The 16,104-nt window shown below is 45.2% G+C and overlaps 1 protein-coding gene across 4 annotated transcripts in view; it reads right to left on the reverse strand.

Annotated features, from left to right (window-relative positions):
• ctdspla (CTD (carboxy-terminal domain, RNA polymerase II, polypeptide A) small phosphatase-like a) overlaps nt 1-16,104 on the reverse strand; it is a 277,323-nt gene that overhangs the window by 26,144 nt on the left and 235,075 nt on the right. For all 4 annotated transcript variants that reach the window (XM_072254209.1, XM_072254206.1, XM_072254207.1 and 1 more), the window contains one exon: nt 3,238-3,330. In XM_072254209.1, coding sequence (XP_072110310.1) covers nt 3,238-3,330 — 93 coding nt within the window. The remainder of the gene's footprint in view (nt 1-3,237; nt 3,331-16,104) is intronic.

Consider the following 16,104-nt stretch of genomic DNA (forward strand, 5'->3'; position numbering starts at 1 on the left):
CTTTCCCAGCAACTAGATATTTCTCTTCTCTGCTGGAAATTCCCATGTACAGTACCTCACAATTCTCTGGAATAAATTTCATTTAGAACCAGAGGGTAGTGAATCCATAACATTCATTGCCAAAGATGACTGTGGAGGTCAAGTCACTGTCTATATTTAAAGCGCAGTTTGATAGGTTCTGGATTTATGAAGATGTCAAAGATTACAGGGAATGGGGAGAATGGAGTTGAGAGGGAAAATAAATCAGCCATGATAGAATGGTGAAGCAGACTCGATGGGCCAAATGGCCCCAGTCTGTTCCAATGTTTCATAGTATTACTTCTTGCTGAAATAGCTAGACCATTTAAATCTTCTCACAGGGTGGTTTTTCTTCCCTGTATTAACCATGTGGCAACTGTTAGTTACATCTGCAAACTCTTTGTCTGCTATCAGTTCATTTACATGCTTTGCATTGCCTGGGTGATAAATGTTGAGACAGGAGCAGATCTTCACCCTGAACTGGGGATGGTGTCACACTCCCCACCCTCCCCCTCCAACACACACAGACACGTTGATACTGGAACCTGCTGCTAGTGGAGGTGTTGCAATCAAGTATCAGATAAAAATCACTATGTTTAAGAAGCATTTAGACAGACAGCTATAGACACAAGAGGTTCTGGAAATCCAGAGCCACACGCACAACAAGTCAGGCAGCATCAATGGAGAGGAATGAACAGTCAACATTTCATGCTGAGATCCTTCATCAGGATGAGTTCTGATGAAGGGTCTCAACCCAAAAAATCAACTGTTTATTCATCTCCATATTTAGATGCTACCTGACCTGCTTAGCAGACACTTAAATAGGCCAGGCATAGAAGGACATGGTCCCTAATGCAGCCTAATGGAATTAACGTAGATGGGCAAGGATGGCATGGACTTTGTGGGCCAATGAACCTGTTTTGGTGCTGTACTCCTACGCCGATGAGTAGGAGCTCTGATTTGACACTGAGTGCAACCATAGGTCCAGTGACATTAGCCAGAATTTCAGCCTATATTGACCCCTAGTGGCAAGGTCTCAATGAAGCACCCACTTCAATATCAGTGTGTGTTCAAATCACTAAATTAAGTGGGACGATTATTTGTTTGGTTCACGGTGCAAAACGCCACACATTCGTTCTCTGCTCAGTTTCCCTCCCCGCTTCCTAGAAATGACATGGCCCCATGGAGACTGTTGCAGAATCAGGTTTACTATCACTGACGTATGTCATGAAATTTGTTGTTTTGCAGCAGCAGTGCAGTACAATATGTAAAATATACTACAAATTTTAATATAGAAAAAATTAGTGAAAAAAGCAAAAAAAATAGTGAAGTAGTTGTTGATGGGTTCATGCCCGTTCAGAAATCTGATGGTGGAAGAAAATAAGCTGATGTTAGATCTTCTCTCCATCCTTTTCTTCTGCTGGATGACAGGTTGATAAGGAAGCTCACGCAATGGCAATATAAAGCTGCGACAAGTCTGAAGATGTGTGCCATAACCAAGGTTGTAACTGTATGAGGAGCAGACAGGAAAAAGCCAACGTACAGTGGCAATGAATGGCGTGGAAATGAATTTGGTCTCAAGGGGACAATGAAGGTGGTACATCTTTTAGAGAGCTTACAACATAGAGAGCTGCCCAGCTAGTCTGTGTTGGTGTTTACAGACAATCCATAACCCCTCACCTGTCAATATTTCCTTCTGTTAAATATTCTACAACTCATTCAGATCGCTGCTGTTAAGACTTCTAACTAAAACCCAGATGAGGGAGGATATCAGTCCTGTCCTAGCTACTCTGCACTGGGTTCCAATATCACTTAGAATTGAATTTAAAGTTCCCTTACTTGCTTTTAAAGCTCTTAATGGTCTGGGACCGGAGAATCGTTTTTGTTTTATAATCCTGCTTCAGCTCTCAGGTATTCATCCGTTGGTGTCTTAGGTTTAAACAATCACCCTCAAAAGATAATTGGCAGGCCTACTTTTTTTGAACTAAACTCTCGATACCTAAAACTATAAGGGATGCAGACTCAGTTGACACTTTTAAGCACCAGCTCAACACCTATTTATTTAACCTTGCTTTTAACTAATAGCTTCTTGTCTTTCATTTTCATGTTTATTTTTATTTTCAATTTTGTACTTTTACTCCACTGTAAAGCACTTTGAACTACATCATCTGTACAAGAAGTGCTCTACAAATGTTATTATGATGATTATTCTCCCAGCTCCAATATTACTTCCCCTTCAGATGCTTCCACCAAACTCACCTCAATTACCTCAGGTTACAAATGGTTTCTCTCAATTCCTTAACACAAGAGACTGCAGATGCTGAAAATCCTGAAAAACACACAAAGTGCCAAAGGAACTCTCAGCAGATCAGGCAGCATCTATGGAGATGAATAAATAGTTGATGTTTTGGGGTCGAGACCCTTCATCAGGACTCCTCTGCCCAAAACGTTGACTGTTATTCGTCTGCATACAGTAGATGCTGCCACCTGCTGAGTTGCTCTCAAATGCCTCGATGGACTTATAAGCAATCATTTTGGAATATGGTTGATAGTTCCTAACTCTTGCTGATGGAGTTGGCTTGAGATGAAATCCAAATGCAGGGTACTGATACACACTGGTGCAGTGCTGCTTTCTGGCTGGACAAAATGGGCTTCAATTGAACAGCCCAGTTCGGCTGCTCTGATTAAGGACCAGGGTTATTCAATCCTTGTGCAGCAAGCCTAATGTATTAATGGCGATTCTGGACACATTAACACATTTAAAAGATGGGAAGAATCAAATATTTATCTTTGCTAACTGCACAACCTTTGTAGTTACACAACTATTTTCCTACGCTCTCTGTAGTTCTAAGCTGCTGGTTGAGATTGGCAAATCTAGCTACAGAGCTGCTGGAATAAAAGACACCCACAAATTTAGTGTAACCATGGCAACACACAAGGCTCTTGAAAAGGCCACACAGGCAAAGCCAAGGACCCTGGTAACGGCATTGCCATGGATGGGGAAAAACTTACCCGTGTTATAGCCATCGCGCAACAGTGAGAAAAAAAACACACACACATACAAGGAGAATAGAAACAAAGTGGAAAAAAAGGTTAAATCAGCAAACAAACTTCAGAAATATGTATTTTTAAATTCATGAACATGTTAAACAATCTATTAGTTTCCTGATTCACACAAATGCAGAGGGGTAGGATATTGTTGCTGCATTGCATCCTCACCTTGGCTAGACTGGCTGTGAAGAGAACACATTCAAAGAGCTGCCCCATCTTTTGAAGGAATAGGTCGACATGCGGCCTTTTCAACACATAAACCTGTGAATATAAACCAGAATACATAAACCAATACATCACTGCCACATCTCTCCACACCATGGGAGTATCTACAGGAGGCATTGCTTCAAGAAAGCAACATCCACCATCCAGGTCATGCCATCTTCTTGCAGCTACCATTGGTACAGAAACCTGAAGCCCCACAACAGGAGGTTCAGGATCAGTTACTTCCCTTCAACCACGCAGTTCCTGAACCAACTGGCAAAACAGTTTAGCAACATTATGGATGTTTTGCAAAGAAAAAGCATTTCAGGATGTATATTGTATATATTTCTCTGACATTAAACTTGACCTTTGAAACTATTGCACTAAAATTAACTTTTTTGTTCCAATTGTATTCTCTCTTATAAAAGTTGTGTGATAATCTATGCATTTCTTGTGAATGTTGTGTAATAATGTGTGCATTTCCTGTGAATGCTGCGTATCTGATGCTCTGTGCCTGTGATGCTGCTGTAAGTACGTTTTTCATTGCACCTGTGCAGATAACAATAAACTCAACCACCGAATACATGGAACAGGCAAGGTCAAGGACTTAAACAAGCTAACTCCAGTTTAGTTGTCCATTTACCTGAAAAGTTGTAACATAACACTGTGCTTTCATGCCAGCTGACCCATCAGTTGAACGTAGATCAAAATGTTGTATGTTAGCAGCAGTTTCCACACCACGGTGAGGAAACTGCACTACAGTGGACAGGAAAGCTTCACAACGGGTAAAACTGCTCAGCACATCACCGACACCAGCCTACCCACCATCAAGGATGGGAAGGTGCCAGAAAAGGGCCAGTAACATCATGAAGGATCGCACCCATCCTTCTCATGGACTGTAAGTCCCACTCCCATCAGGGTGGAGGCTAGGTAGCATCCACACCAGGATCACCAGGCTCAAAAGAACAGTTGCTTTCCTCAAGCAGTACGACTGATCAACACCTCCACCCACTAACCCACCCCTCCACACCCCCAACCACCACTACTTTATCATTTCCTGTTAGTCACCTTATGTATAGACATTCTTATGCTTAGTGTCACTTTATGGACATACAATCTATCTAAGTACATAAGCTATCTCATGCATTAATATTTATTGTGTGTTTTATTATTATTGCGTTCTTTATCTTATTAGTTCTTTTTGTGCTGCATTGGATCTCTTTTACACTTGCATACTGGAAATGACATTAAACAATCTTGAATCATGAAAATGCCAGAGGAACTCAGCAGCTCAGGCAGCATCTATGTAAAAGAATAAACAATTGACTTTTTGGGCTGAGACACTTCATCAAGACCTTCCTGATGTTGAAAAGTGAGGTGGAAAATCTAGTCAGGTGGAAGAAGGCAGCATACATGAGGTTTAGGAAGCAAGGATCAGATGGGTCTATTGAGGAATATAGGGTAGCAAGAAAGGAGCTTAAGAAGGGGCTGAGAAGAGCAAGAAGGGGGCATGAGAAGGCCTTGACGAATAGGGTAAAGGAAAACCCCAAGGCATTCTTCAATTATGTGAAGAACAAAATGATGACAGGAGTGAAGGTAGGACCAATTAGAGATAAAGGTGGGAAGATGTGCCTGGAGGCTGTGGAAGTGAGCGAGATCCTCAATGAATACTTCTCTTCGGTATTCACCAATGAGAGGGAACTTGATGACGGTGAGGACAATATGAGTGAGGTTGATGTTCTGGAGCATGTTGATATTGGGGGAGAGGAGGTGTTGCAGTTGTTAAAATACATTAGGACAGGTAAGTCCCAAGGGCCCGACAGTATATTCCCCAGGCTGCTCCACGAGGTGAGGGAAGAGATTGCTGAGCCTCTGGCTAGGATCTTCATGTCCTCGTTGTCCACGGGAATGGTACCAGAGGATTGGAGGGAGGCGAATGTTGTCCCCTTGTTCAAAAAAGGTAGTAGGGGTAGTCGGGTAATTATAGACCAGTGAGCCTTACGTCTGTGGTGGGAAAGCTGTTGGAAGAGAATCATGGTCTGATCAGGGACAGTCAGCATGGCTTTGGGAAGGGCAGATTGTGTCTAACAAGCCTGATAGAGTTCTTTGAGGAGGTGACCAGGCATATAGATGAGGATAGTGCAGATGAGGGTAGTGATCTATATGGATTTTAGTAAGGCATTTGACAAGGTTCCACACAGTAGGCTTATTCAGAAAGTCAGAAGGCATGGGATCCAGGAAGTTTGGCCAGGTGGATTCAGAATTGGCTTTCCTGCAGAAGGCAGAGGGTCATGGTGGAGGGAGTACATTCAGACTGGAGGGTTGTGATTTGATTAGTGGTGTCCAACAAGGATCGGTTCTGGGACCTCTATTTTTCGTGATTTTTATTAACGACCTGGATGTGGGGGTAGATGGGTGGGTTGGAAAGTTTGCAGATGACACAAAGGTTGGTGGTGTTGTAGATAGTGTAGAGGATTGTCGGAGGTTGCAGAGAGACACTGATAGGTTGCAGAAGTGGGCTGAAAAGTGGCAGATGGAGTTCAACCTGGAGAAGTATAAGGTGCAAACATGAGGAAATCTGCAGATGCTGGAATTTCAAGCAGCACACATAAAAGTTGCTGGTGAATGCAGCAGGCCAGGCAGCTTCTCTAGGAAGAGGTACAGTCGACAGGTCTCAGCCCGAAACGTCGACTGTACCTCTTCCTAGAGATGCTGCCTGGCCTGCTGCGTTCACCAGCAACTTTTATGTGTGAAGTGTGAGGTGGTACACTTTGGAAGGACAAACTCCAAGGCAGAGTGCAAAGTAAATGGCAGGATACTTGGTAGTGTGGTGGAGCAGAGGGATCTGGGAGTATATGTCCACAGATCCCTGAGAGTTACCTCACAGGTAGATAGAGTAGTTAAGAAAGCTTATGGGGTGTTAGCTTTCATAAGTTGAGGGATAGAGTTTAAGAGTTGTGAGGTAATAATGCAGCTCTATAAAACTCTGGTTAGGCCACACTTGGAGTACTGTGTCCAGTTCTGGTCGCCTCACTATAGGAAGGATATGGAAGCATTGGAAAGGGTACAGAAGAGAGTTACCAGGATGCTGCCTGGTTTAGAGAGTATGCATTATGATCAAAGATTAAGGGAGCTAGGGCTTTACTCTTTGGACAGGAGGAGGATGTGAGGAGACATAATAGAGGTATACAAGATATTAAGAGGAATAGATAGAGTGGATAGCCAGCGCTTCTTCCCCAGGGCACCACTGCTCAATACAAGGGGACATGGCTTTAAGGTAAGGGGTGGGAAGTTCAAGGGGGATATTAGAGGAAGATTTTTTACTCAGAGAGTGGTTGGTGCATGAAATGCACTGCCTGAGTCAGTGGTGGAGGCAGATACACTGGTGAAATTTAAGAGACTACTAGACAGGTATATGGAGGAATTTATGGTGGGGGGTTATATGGGAGGCAGGGTTTGAGGGTTGGCACAACAATGTGGGCCGAAGGGCCTGTACTGTTCTATGTTGATTGTTTATTCATTTCTAAAGATGCTACCTGACTTGCTAAGCTTCACCAGCATTGTGCATGTGTTGCTCTGGATTTCTAGCATCTGCAGAACGTCTTGAGTTTATGTTGTACGCTAGATGGCTCCTTCAGATTTATTTTAGGGTAAGCTACTGGGCAACTGGAATTACAGAATTTGGGCTAAAGCATTGCTGTGAGCAGTCACATTCTACGCCAAGTCCCTGCTGCACTGACACAGGTTTGCACTTCAACACAGAACATTTACAAAGATGTTGCTAGGACTTGAGGACCTGAGCTATAGGAGAAAGTTGAGTAGTTTAAGATTTTATTCCCTGGATACAGCAGAAAGAGGGGAGATTTGATAGAGGTATACAAAATTATGAGTTGTATAGATAGGGTAAATGAAAGGAGGCTTTTTACCATTGAGGTTGGGTGAGACTAGAACTTGTGGTGATGGATTAAGAGTGAAAGGTGAAATGTTTAAGCAGAACATGAGGGACAACTTCTTCACTGAGAGGGTGCTGAGAGTGTGGAACGAGCTGGCTGTAGAAGTGATGGATATGGGTTAATTGCAACATTTAAGAGAAATATGGATTGGTACATGGACTAGAGGGAAATGGAGGTCTATGATCCAAGTGCGGGTCAATGGAACTAGGCAAAATAATAGTTCAGCAGGTACTAGATGGACTGAAGGGCCTGAGTTGGTGTTGTAGTGCTCTATAACAGCAGTTCGCTCTCTTTTACAGTGTTGACACAGGGTGTTTAGATGGACTGTCAGCATCAAGCTGAATGGCCTCTCTATATACAAGGCTTGTGTGGCGTTGCTCTTCCTCCCACAGGGTCAGTAATAAATATCAATTAGAAGTGGATGGGAAACGGGCAAAGCATCTTCTTCTGTTCAACCAGATTCCTTCCTGAGTGAAGGTTAGATATACAAGATATAATAAGATTCATTTGCCTGTCAACAACATTCGTTGCTCCACCACTGAAACCAGATGTGTTTTTGCAATATACAACTGCTAATCTCAAAAGTTTAAAAAAAAGTTTGTAGTTCTGTGAATAAATTCAATGAAAACACCTAAACATGTGTGGTGATGAAACTGGGTACAACTTCAAGTAATGTTGTATAAAGCTACAAAAGACAATTTGATAAATCTTACTCCACAACTTTTGAAAATTAATGCCTGATCATTGAACAAAGAACAGTCCCTGCAGTGTCTCAGCACCTTCACAGACAGCCCATTCATGTACCTTCCGCTGACTTGCTGCTCATGATGTAACCGCTCCTTTCATTTTGCGAACACATGCCGTGGGCATGGCGTTGAGACTATATCATTTTGCACAGTCCTCACAATGTTGTGATTGCAGATGCACTGTTGTTCTTGTGCGCAGTGTTTGTACTGAATCAGAATCAGGTTTATTTATCATTGATATATGTTGTGAAATTTGTTATTTTGTGGTAGCAGTATACTGCACAGCAGAAAAAACATACTATAACTTCTTTCCGGGGGGGGGAGAGAGGGGGGGGGAGAGAGGGGGGGGGAGAGAGGGGGGGGAGAGGGGGGGGGAGAGGGGGGGGGAGAGGGGGGGGGAGAGGGGGGGGGAGAGGGGGGGGGAGAGGGGGGGGAGAGGGGGGGGGAGAGGGGGGGGGAGAGGGGGGGAGAGAGGGGGGGGGAGAGGGGGGGAGAGAGGGGGGGGAGAGGGGGGGGGAGAGAGGGGGGGGGAGAGAGGGGGGGGGAGAGAGGGGGGGGAGAGAGGGGGGGGAGAGAGGGGGGGGAGAGAGGGGGGGGAGAGAGGGGGGGGAGAGAGGGGGGGGAGAGAGGGGGGGGAGAGAGGGGGGGGAGAGAGGGGGGAGAGGGGGGGAGAGGGGGGGAGAGGGGGGGAGAGGGGGGGAGAGGGGGGGAGAGGGGGGGAGAGGGGGGGAGAGGGGGGGAGAGGGGGGGAGAGGGGGGGAGAGGGGGGGAGAGGGGGGGAGAGGAGAAAGAGAGAGAAGAGAGGAGAGAAGACAGAAGAGAGAGAGAGAGAGAGAGAGAGAGACAGACAGACACACACATAAATATAAACTTACACAGTGCAAAAGAGAGCAAAAAATTCGGAAATCTGACAGTGGAGGGAAAAAAGCTGTTTCTAAAACATTGAGCCTGTGCCATCTGGCTCATGTATCTCCTCCCTGATGGTAGCAATGAGAAGAGGGCGTGTCTTGGTGGACGTCCTTAATGATGGATGCTGCTACTTGAGGAACCACTTCTTGCTGAGTGACACAGCCGCCGGGCCATCTAATGATGAACTAGTTTGTTTCATGTGTTACATGCCCCACGTGTTTCAGGGGGCAAGATGACAGGTGGATTCCCTGGAGTGCAGGGAATGAACAATACAATATTATGAGGGGTATCCTTCCTTCCTTGCATAAGACATAAAAAATAAAAAAAAAAATTATGTTTGGCATAAAAATGCAAGATTGCGTGGTGATCTGTTATCGGACTACAACACAAAAACCTGACAAAAATCCCAGCATCCAGCATGTGCCATCTTCTCGCAGCTATTGGGCAGGGGGTAACAGAAGCCTGAAGTCCTAACACCAAGAAAGGTTCAGGAACAGCTAATTCCCTTCAACCACATGGTTCTACAATCCTGGTCACTGTAGCTCAGCAACACTATGATCACATTGCGCTGAGGATTCCTTACTTTTATTTAGATACAGCATATATATAGGATCTTCTGGTCTCACAAGCTCACGCTGCCCAATTACACCCATGTGAACAATTAACTTACTAACAGGTACGTCTTTGCAATGTGAGAGGAAACCAAAGCACCCAGAGGAAATCCACACATTCGCGGGGAGAACGCACAAATTCTTTACAGTAGCAAAACTGAACTTGGGTCACTGGTACTGTAATAGCATTACACTAACCGCTGAACTACTGTGCCATCCCTAATAAACTGTTCTGAGTATAATTTATGTTTTATTTGCTTTCCTTGTCAATGCTACTTGACATCATGTCTGTGATGCTATAAGATTTCATTCTGCTTGTGCCTACACCTACTTGTACAGATAACAACAAACTTGACTTTGACAAATCTCAAAGACAACTGAGGAAAGTTGATCTTCTAATTAAGATCAAAAGAATTAGATTAGTTTAGATTAATGCTTGGGCATGGACTAGCTGGGTTGTAGTGTTCCATAACATGAGGGAATAGGACCAATCAAGTGTGACATTGGAAAAGTGTGTATCGAACCGGAGGAAATAGCAGAAGTACTTAATGAATACTTTGCTTCAGTATTCACTACAGAAAAGGATCTTGGCGATTATAGGGATGACTTGCAGTGGACTGAAAAGCTTGAGCATGTAGATATTAAGGAAGAGGATGTACTGCTGCTTTTGAAAAGTATCAAGATGGATAAGTCACTGGGACTAGACTGGATGTACCCCGGCTACTGTGGGAGGCGAGGGAGGAGATTGCTGAGCCTCTGGTGATGATCGTTGCATCATCAATGAGTACGAGAGGGGTTCCAGAGGAGTGGAGGGTTGTGGATGTTGTTCCCTTATTCAAGAAAGAGGAGTAGGGATAGCCCAGGAAATTATAGACCAATGAGTCTTACTTCAGTGGTTGGTAAGTTGATGGAGAAGATCCTGAGAGGCAGGATTTATGAATACTTAGAGAGGCATAATATGATTAGGAATAGTCAGCATAGCTTTGTCAAAAGCAGGTCATGCCTTACGAGCCTGATTGAATTTTTTGAGGATGTGACTAGACACATTGATGAAGGTAGAGCTGTAGATGTAGTGTATATGGATTTTAGCAAGGCACACCATGCAAGGCTTATTGAGAAAGTAAGGAGGCATGGGATCCAAGGGGACATTGCCTTGTGGATACAGAACTGGTTTGCCCACAGAAGGCAAAGAGTGGTTGTAGATGGGTCATATTCTTCATGGAGGTCTGTGACCAGTGGTGTGCCTCAGGGATCTGTTCTGGGACCTCTACGCTGTGATTTTTATAACTGACCTGGATGAGGAAGTGGAGGTATGGGTTAGTAAATTTGCTGATGACACAATGGTTGGGGGTGTTGTGGATAGTGTGGAGGGCTGTCAGAGATTACAGCGGGACATTGATAGGACGCAAAACTGGGCTGAGAAGTGGCAGATAGAGTTCAACCCAGGTAGGTGTGAGGTGGATCATTTTGGTAGGTCAAATATGATGGCAGAATATAGTATTAACGGTAAGACTCTTGGCAGTGTGGAGGATTGGAGGCATCTTGGGGTCCGAGTCCATAGGACACTCAAAGCTGCTACGCAGGTTGACTCTGTGGTTAAGAAGGCATAAGGTGCATTGGCCTTCATCAATGAGGGCCAATAAGGGAATGAGTTTAAGAGCCGAGGGGTAATGTTGCAGCTATATAGGACCCTGGTCAGACCCCACTTGGAGTACTGTGCTCAGTTCTGGTCGCCTCACTACAGGAAGGACGTGGAAACCAAAGAAAGGGCGCAGAGGAGATTTACAAGGATGTTGCCTGAATTAGGGAGCATGGATTATGAGAATAGGTTGAGTGAACTCGGCCTTTTCTCCTTGGAGTGATGGAGGATGAGAGGTGGTGACCTGATAGAGGTGTACAAGATAATGAGAGGCATTGATCGTGTGGATAGTCAGAGGCTTTTTCCCAGGACTGAAATGGCTAGCACGAGAGGGCATAGCTTTAAGGTTCTTGGAAGTAGGTACAGAGGAGGTGCCGGGGTAAGTTTCTTTTTTACGCAGTGAATGGTGAGTGCGTGGAATAGGCTGCCGGCAGTGGTGGTGGAGGTGGAAACAATCGGGTCTTTTAAGAGACTCCTGGATAGGTACACGGAGCTTAGAAAAACAGAGGGCTATGGGTAAGCCTGGGTAGTTCTAAGGTAAGGACATGTCCGGCACAGCTTTGTGGGCCGAAGGGCCTGTATTGTGCTGTAGGTTTTCTATGTTTCTATGACTCTATAATCTACTACTATACAAAGGATCTGTTTTAAGCTTTGGTGAGGTTGACACCTCCAATGAGTTAGGATGTCCCACTGTGCTTAGTTACAGCCCCACAAGGCAATGAGATACTAATTAGGGGCCCATGGTAGTGTAGGGCCATTTCAGTTCGGAGTTATGTTTTATGAATTGTGTTACTCGCTCATTTGAATGTTTTGCACCTTGGCCCCAGAGGAACACTGTCTCATTCAGCTGTATCTATGTGTGATTTGAATGATAATTAAACGTGATTTGATTTGAGTTCAATTCCGGTACCGTCTATAAGGAGTTTGTACATTCACCCCTGAACCACATGGGTTTCCTCTGGGTGCTCCCACTATCCAAAGATAGAACATAGAACAATACAGCACAGTACAGGCTCTTTGGCCCACAATGTTGTGCCGACCCTTAAACCCTACCTCCAATTTAACTCCCCCACCTTAAATTCCTCCATATACCTGTCTAGCAGTCTCTTAAATTTCACTAGTGTATCTGCCTCCACCACTGACTCAGGCAGTGCATTCCACACACCAACCACTCTCTAGGTAAAAAACCTTCCTCTAATATTCCCCTTGAACTTCCCACCCCTTACCTTAAAGCCATGTCCCCTTGTATTGAGCAGTGGTGCCCTGGGGAAGAAGCGCTGACTATCCACTCTATCTATTCCTCTTAATATCTTGTATACCTCTATTATGTCTCTCACATCCTCCTCCTGTCCAAAGAGTAAAGCCCTAGCTCCCATAATTTTTGATCATAATGCATACTCTCTAAACCAGGCAGCATCCTGGTAAGTCTCCTCTGTACCCTTTCCAATGCTTCCACATCCTTCTTATAGTGAGGCGACCAGAACTGGACACAGTACTCCAAGTGTGGTCTAACCAGAGTTTTACAGAGCTGCATCATTACCCCGTGACTCTTAATCTCTATCCCTCGACTTATAAAAGCTAACACCCCATAAGCTTTCTTAACTACCTTATCTACCTGTGAGGCAACTTTCAGGGATCTATGGACATGTACCCCAAGATCCCTCTGCTCCTCCACACTACCAAGTATCCTGCCATTTATTTTGTACTCTGCCTTGGAGTTTGTCATTCCAAAGTGTACCACCTCACACTTCTCTTGGTTGAACTCCATCTCTCAGCCCACTTCTGCATCCTATCAATGTCTTTCTGCACTCTTCGACAATCCTCTACACTATCCACAACACCACCAACCTGTCTGCAAACTTGCCAACCCACCCTTCAACCCCCACAACCAGGTCGTTAATAAAAATCACGAAAAGTAGAGGTCCCAGAACAGATCCTTGTGGGACACCACTAGTCACAATCCTCCAATCTGAATGTACTCCCTCCACCACGACCCTCTGCCTTCTGCAGGCAAGCCAATTCTGAATCCACCTGGCCAAACTTCCCTGAATCCCATGCCTTCTGACTTTCTGAATAAGCCAACCATATGGAACCTTGTCAAATGCCTTACTAAAATCCATGTAGATCACATCCACTGCACTATCCTCATCTATATGCCTGGTCACCTCTTCAAAGAACTCTGTCAGGCTTGTCAGACACGATCTGCCCTTCACAAAGCCATGCTGACTGTCCCTGATCAGACCATGATTCTCTAAATGCCCAGAGATGCTATCTCTAAGAATCTTTTCCAACAGCTTTCCCACCACAGACGTAAGGCTCACTGGTCTATAATTACCTGGACTATCCCTACTACCTTTTTTGAACAAGGGGACAACATTCGCCTCCCTCCAATCCTCCGGTACCATTCCCGTGGACAGCGAGGACATAAAGATCCTAGCCAGAGGCTCAGCAATCTCTTCCCTCGCCTCGTGGAGCAGCCTGGGGAATATTCCGTCAGGCCCCGGGGACTTATCCGTTCTAATGTATTTTAACAATTCCAACACCTCCTCTCCCTTAATATCAACATGCTCCAGAACATCAACCTCACTCATATTGTCCTCACCGTCATTAAGTTCCCTCTCATTGGTGAATACCGAAAAGAAGTATTCATTGAGGACTTCGCTCACTTCCACAGCCTCCAGGTACATCTTCCCACCTTTATCTCTAATTGGTCCTACCTTCACTCCTGTCATCATTTTGTTCTTCACATAATTGAAGAATGCCTTGGGGTTTTCCTTTACCCTACTCGCCAAGGCCTTCTCATGCCCCTTTCTTGCTCTCCTCAGCCCCTTCTTAAGCTTCTTTCTTGCTACGCTATATTCCCCCAGTCGGCCTGTCAACATATTGTGACAGGAATTCGTCCTGGACACACTTAACAAACTCTGCCCTGTCTAAACCATTGGAACTAATCAGGTGCCAATCAATATTAGGGAAGTTAAAGTCACTCATGATAACAACCCTGTTATTTTTGCACCTTTTCAAAATCTGCCTCCCAATCTGCTCCTCAGTATCTCTGCTGCTACCAGGGGGCCTATAGAATACTCCCAATAGAGTAACTGTTCCCTTCCTGTTCCTGACTTTTACCCATACTGACTCAAAAGAGGATCCTGCTACATTACACACCCTTTCTGTAGCTGTAATAGTATCCCTGACCAGTAATGCTACCCCTCCTCCTCTCCCCCAATCCCTTTTAAAGCACTGAAATCCAGGAATATTGAGAATCCATTCCTGCCCTGGTGCTAGCCAAGTCTCTGTAATGGCCACTACATCATAATTCCATGTAAGTATCCAAGCTCTCAGTTCGTAACCTTTGTTCTTGATGCTTCTTGCATTGAAGTACACGCACTTTAGCCCTTCTATCTTCCTACCTTTACACCCTTTATTCTGCTTCTCTTTCCTCAAAGCCTCTTTATATGTGAGATCTGGGTTTACTCCATGCGCTATACTTGCAGTTCTCGCATGACCTTCATCCTCCTCCACCTCACTATCTGCTCTAACACTCTGGTTCTTCTCCCCTTGCAAATCTAGTTTATCTCCCCCTCCCCCCCACCCCGGAGCAGCACTGGCAAATCTTCCCGCAAGGGTGTTAGTCCCCCTCCAGTTCAGATGCAACTCATTCCGTTGGAACAGGTCCCACCTTCCCTGGAACAAGGCCCAATTGTCTAGAAACATGAAGCTTAGCCACGTATTTAGCTGCATTATCTTCCTATTTCTAGCTTCACTAGCACGTGGTACGGGTAGCAATCCTGAGATTGCAACCCTGGAGGTCCTGTCCTTCAATTTTGCACCTAACTTCCTAAACTCTCTTTGCAGGACCTCCTCCTTCTTCCTATCCATGTCATTAGTCCCTACATGGAGCACGACATCTGGCTGCTCACCCTCTGTCTTGAGAATACGGAGAACTCGATCTGAGATATCGCAGACCCTGGCACCAGGGAGGCAACAGACCATCCCAGATTCTCCATCTCTCCCACAAAACCTCCTATCTGTCCTCCTAACTATCGAATCCCCTTTCACTACTGCTCTCCTCTTTTCCTTCCTTCTCTTCTGAGCTGAGGGTCCAGTCTCGGTGCCAGAGACGCAACCACTGCAACTTGTCCCTGGTAGGTCGTCCCCACCAACAGTATCCAAAACAGTATACTTATTGTTGATGGGAACGGCCACAGGGGTGCTCTGCTCATTCTGTCTATTCCCCTTCCCTCTCCTGACAGTCACCCAGCTACCTGCCTCCTGACTTTTAGGGGTGACTATCTCCCTGTAACTTCTGTTTATTTCTGCCTCTGCCTCCCGAATGATCCAAAGTTCATCCAGCTCCAGCTCCCTAACTCGGTTTGTCAGGAGCTGCAGCTGGATGCACCTTTTACAGGTGTAGTCATCAGGGACAATTGTGCTCACCCTGACCTCTTACATACTGCAAAAGGAGCACTCGACTGCCCTAATTGCTGCCTCCATCACCTACTCCTAAGTTAATTAGAGTTATTAAAGGAACTTACCCGGCCTTACCTCACTGGGAGCAGGTTTGTCCTCAGCCTCTGCTCGCCAAAGCCTCTTGAGCCAAAGCCTTTCTACTCTGTCTCCCACTACTCCGTCGCCTGCTCCTTAATTTGCTTGCTTTTTAAACTCTCCCGCTGTCTCACAGGCTGACTTTCACATGCTAATGTACAGGTTAGCAGGTTACTTGGTCATTGTAAATTGTCCTGTGATTAGGCTGGGGTTAAATGAGTGGGTTTCGGGGTGGTGAGGCTTGCTGGTCCAGAAGGGCCTGCTCTGCACTGTATCTCTAAACAAGCAAACACTGTCAAGGAAGGCTCTCTCCCCACACCCCAGTCTGATAGCTACAGTGCAATAAAGGGGGAAGTGAATAATCACTTTCAGAGCTTCTAAAAATCCATTACAGCATTAAGTCACATTTTATGCAGTCGATGGTCCTTTTG

Source organism: Mobula birostris, chromosome 3 (assembly GCF_030028105.1).
Source record: "Mobula birostris isolate sMobBir1 chromosome 3, sMobBir1.hap1, whole genome shotgun sequence".
NCBI lineage: Eukaryota > Metazoa > Chordata > Chondrichthyes > Myliobatiformes > Myliobatidae > Mobula > Mobula birostris.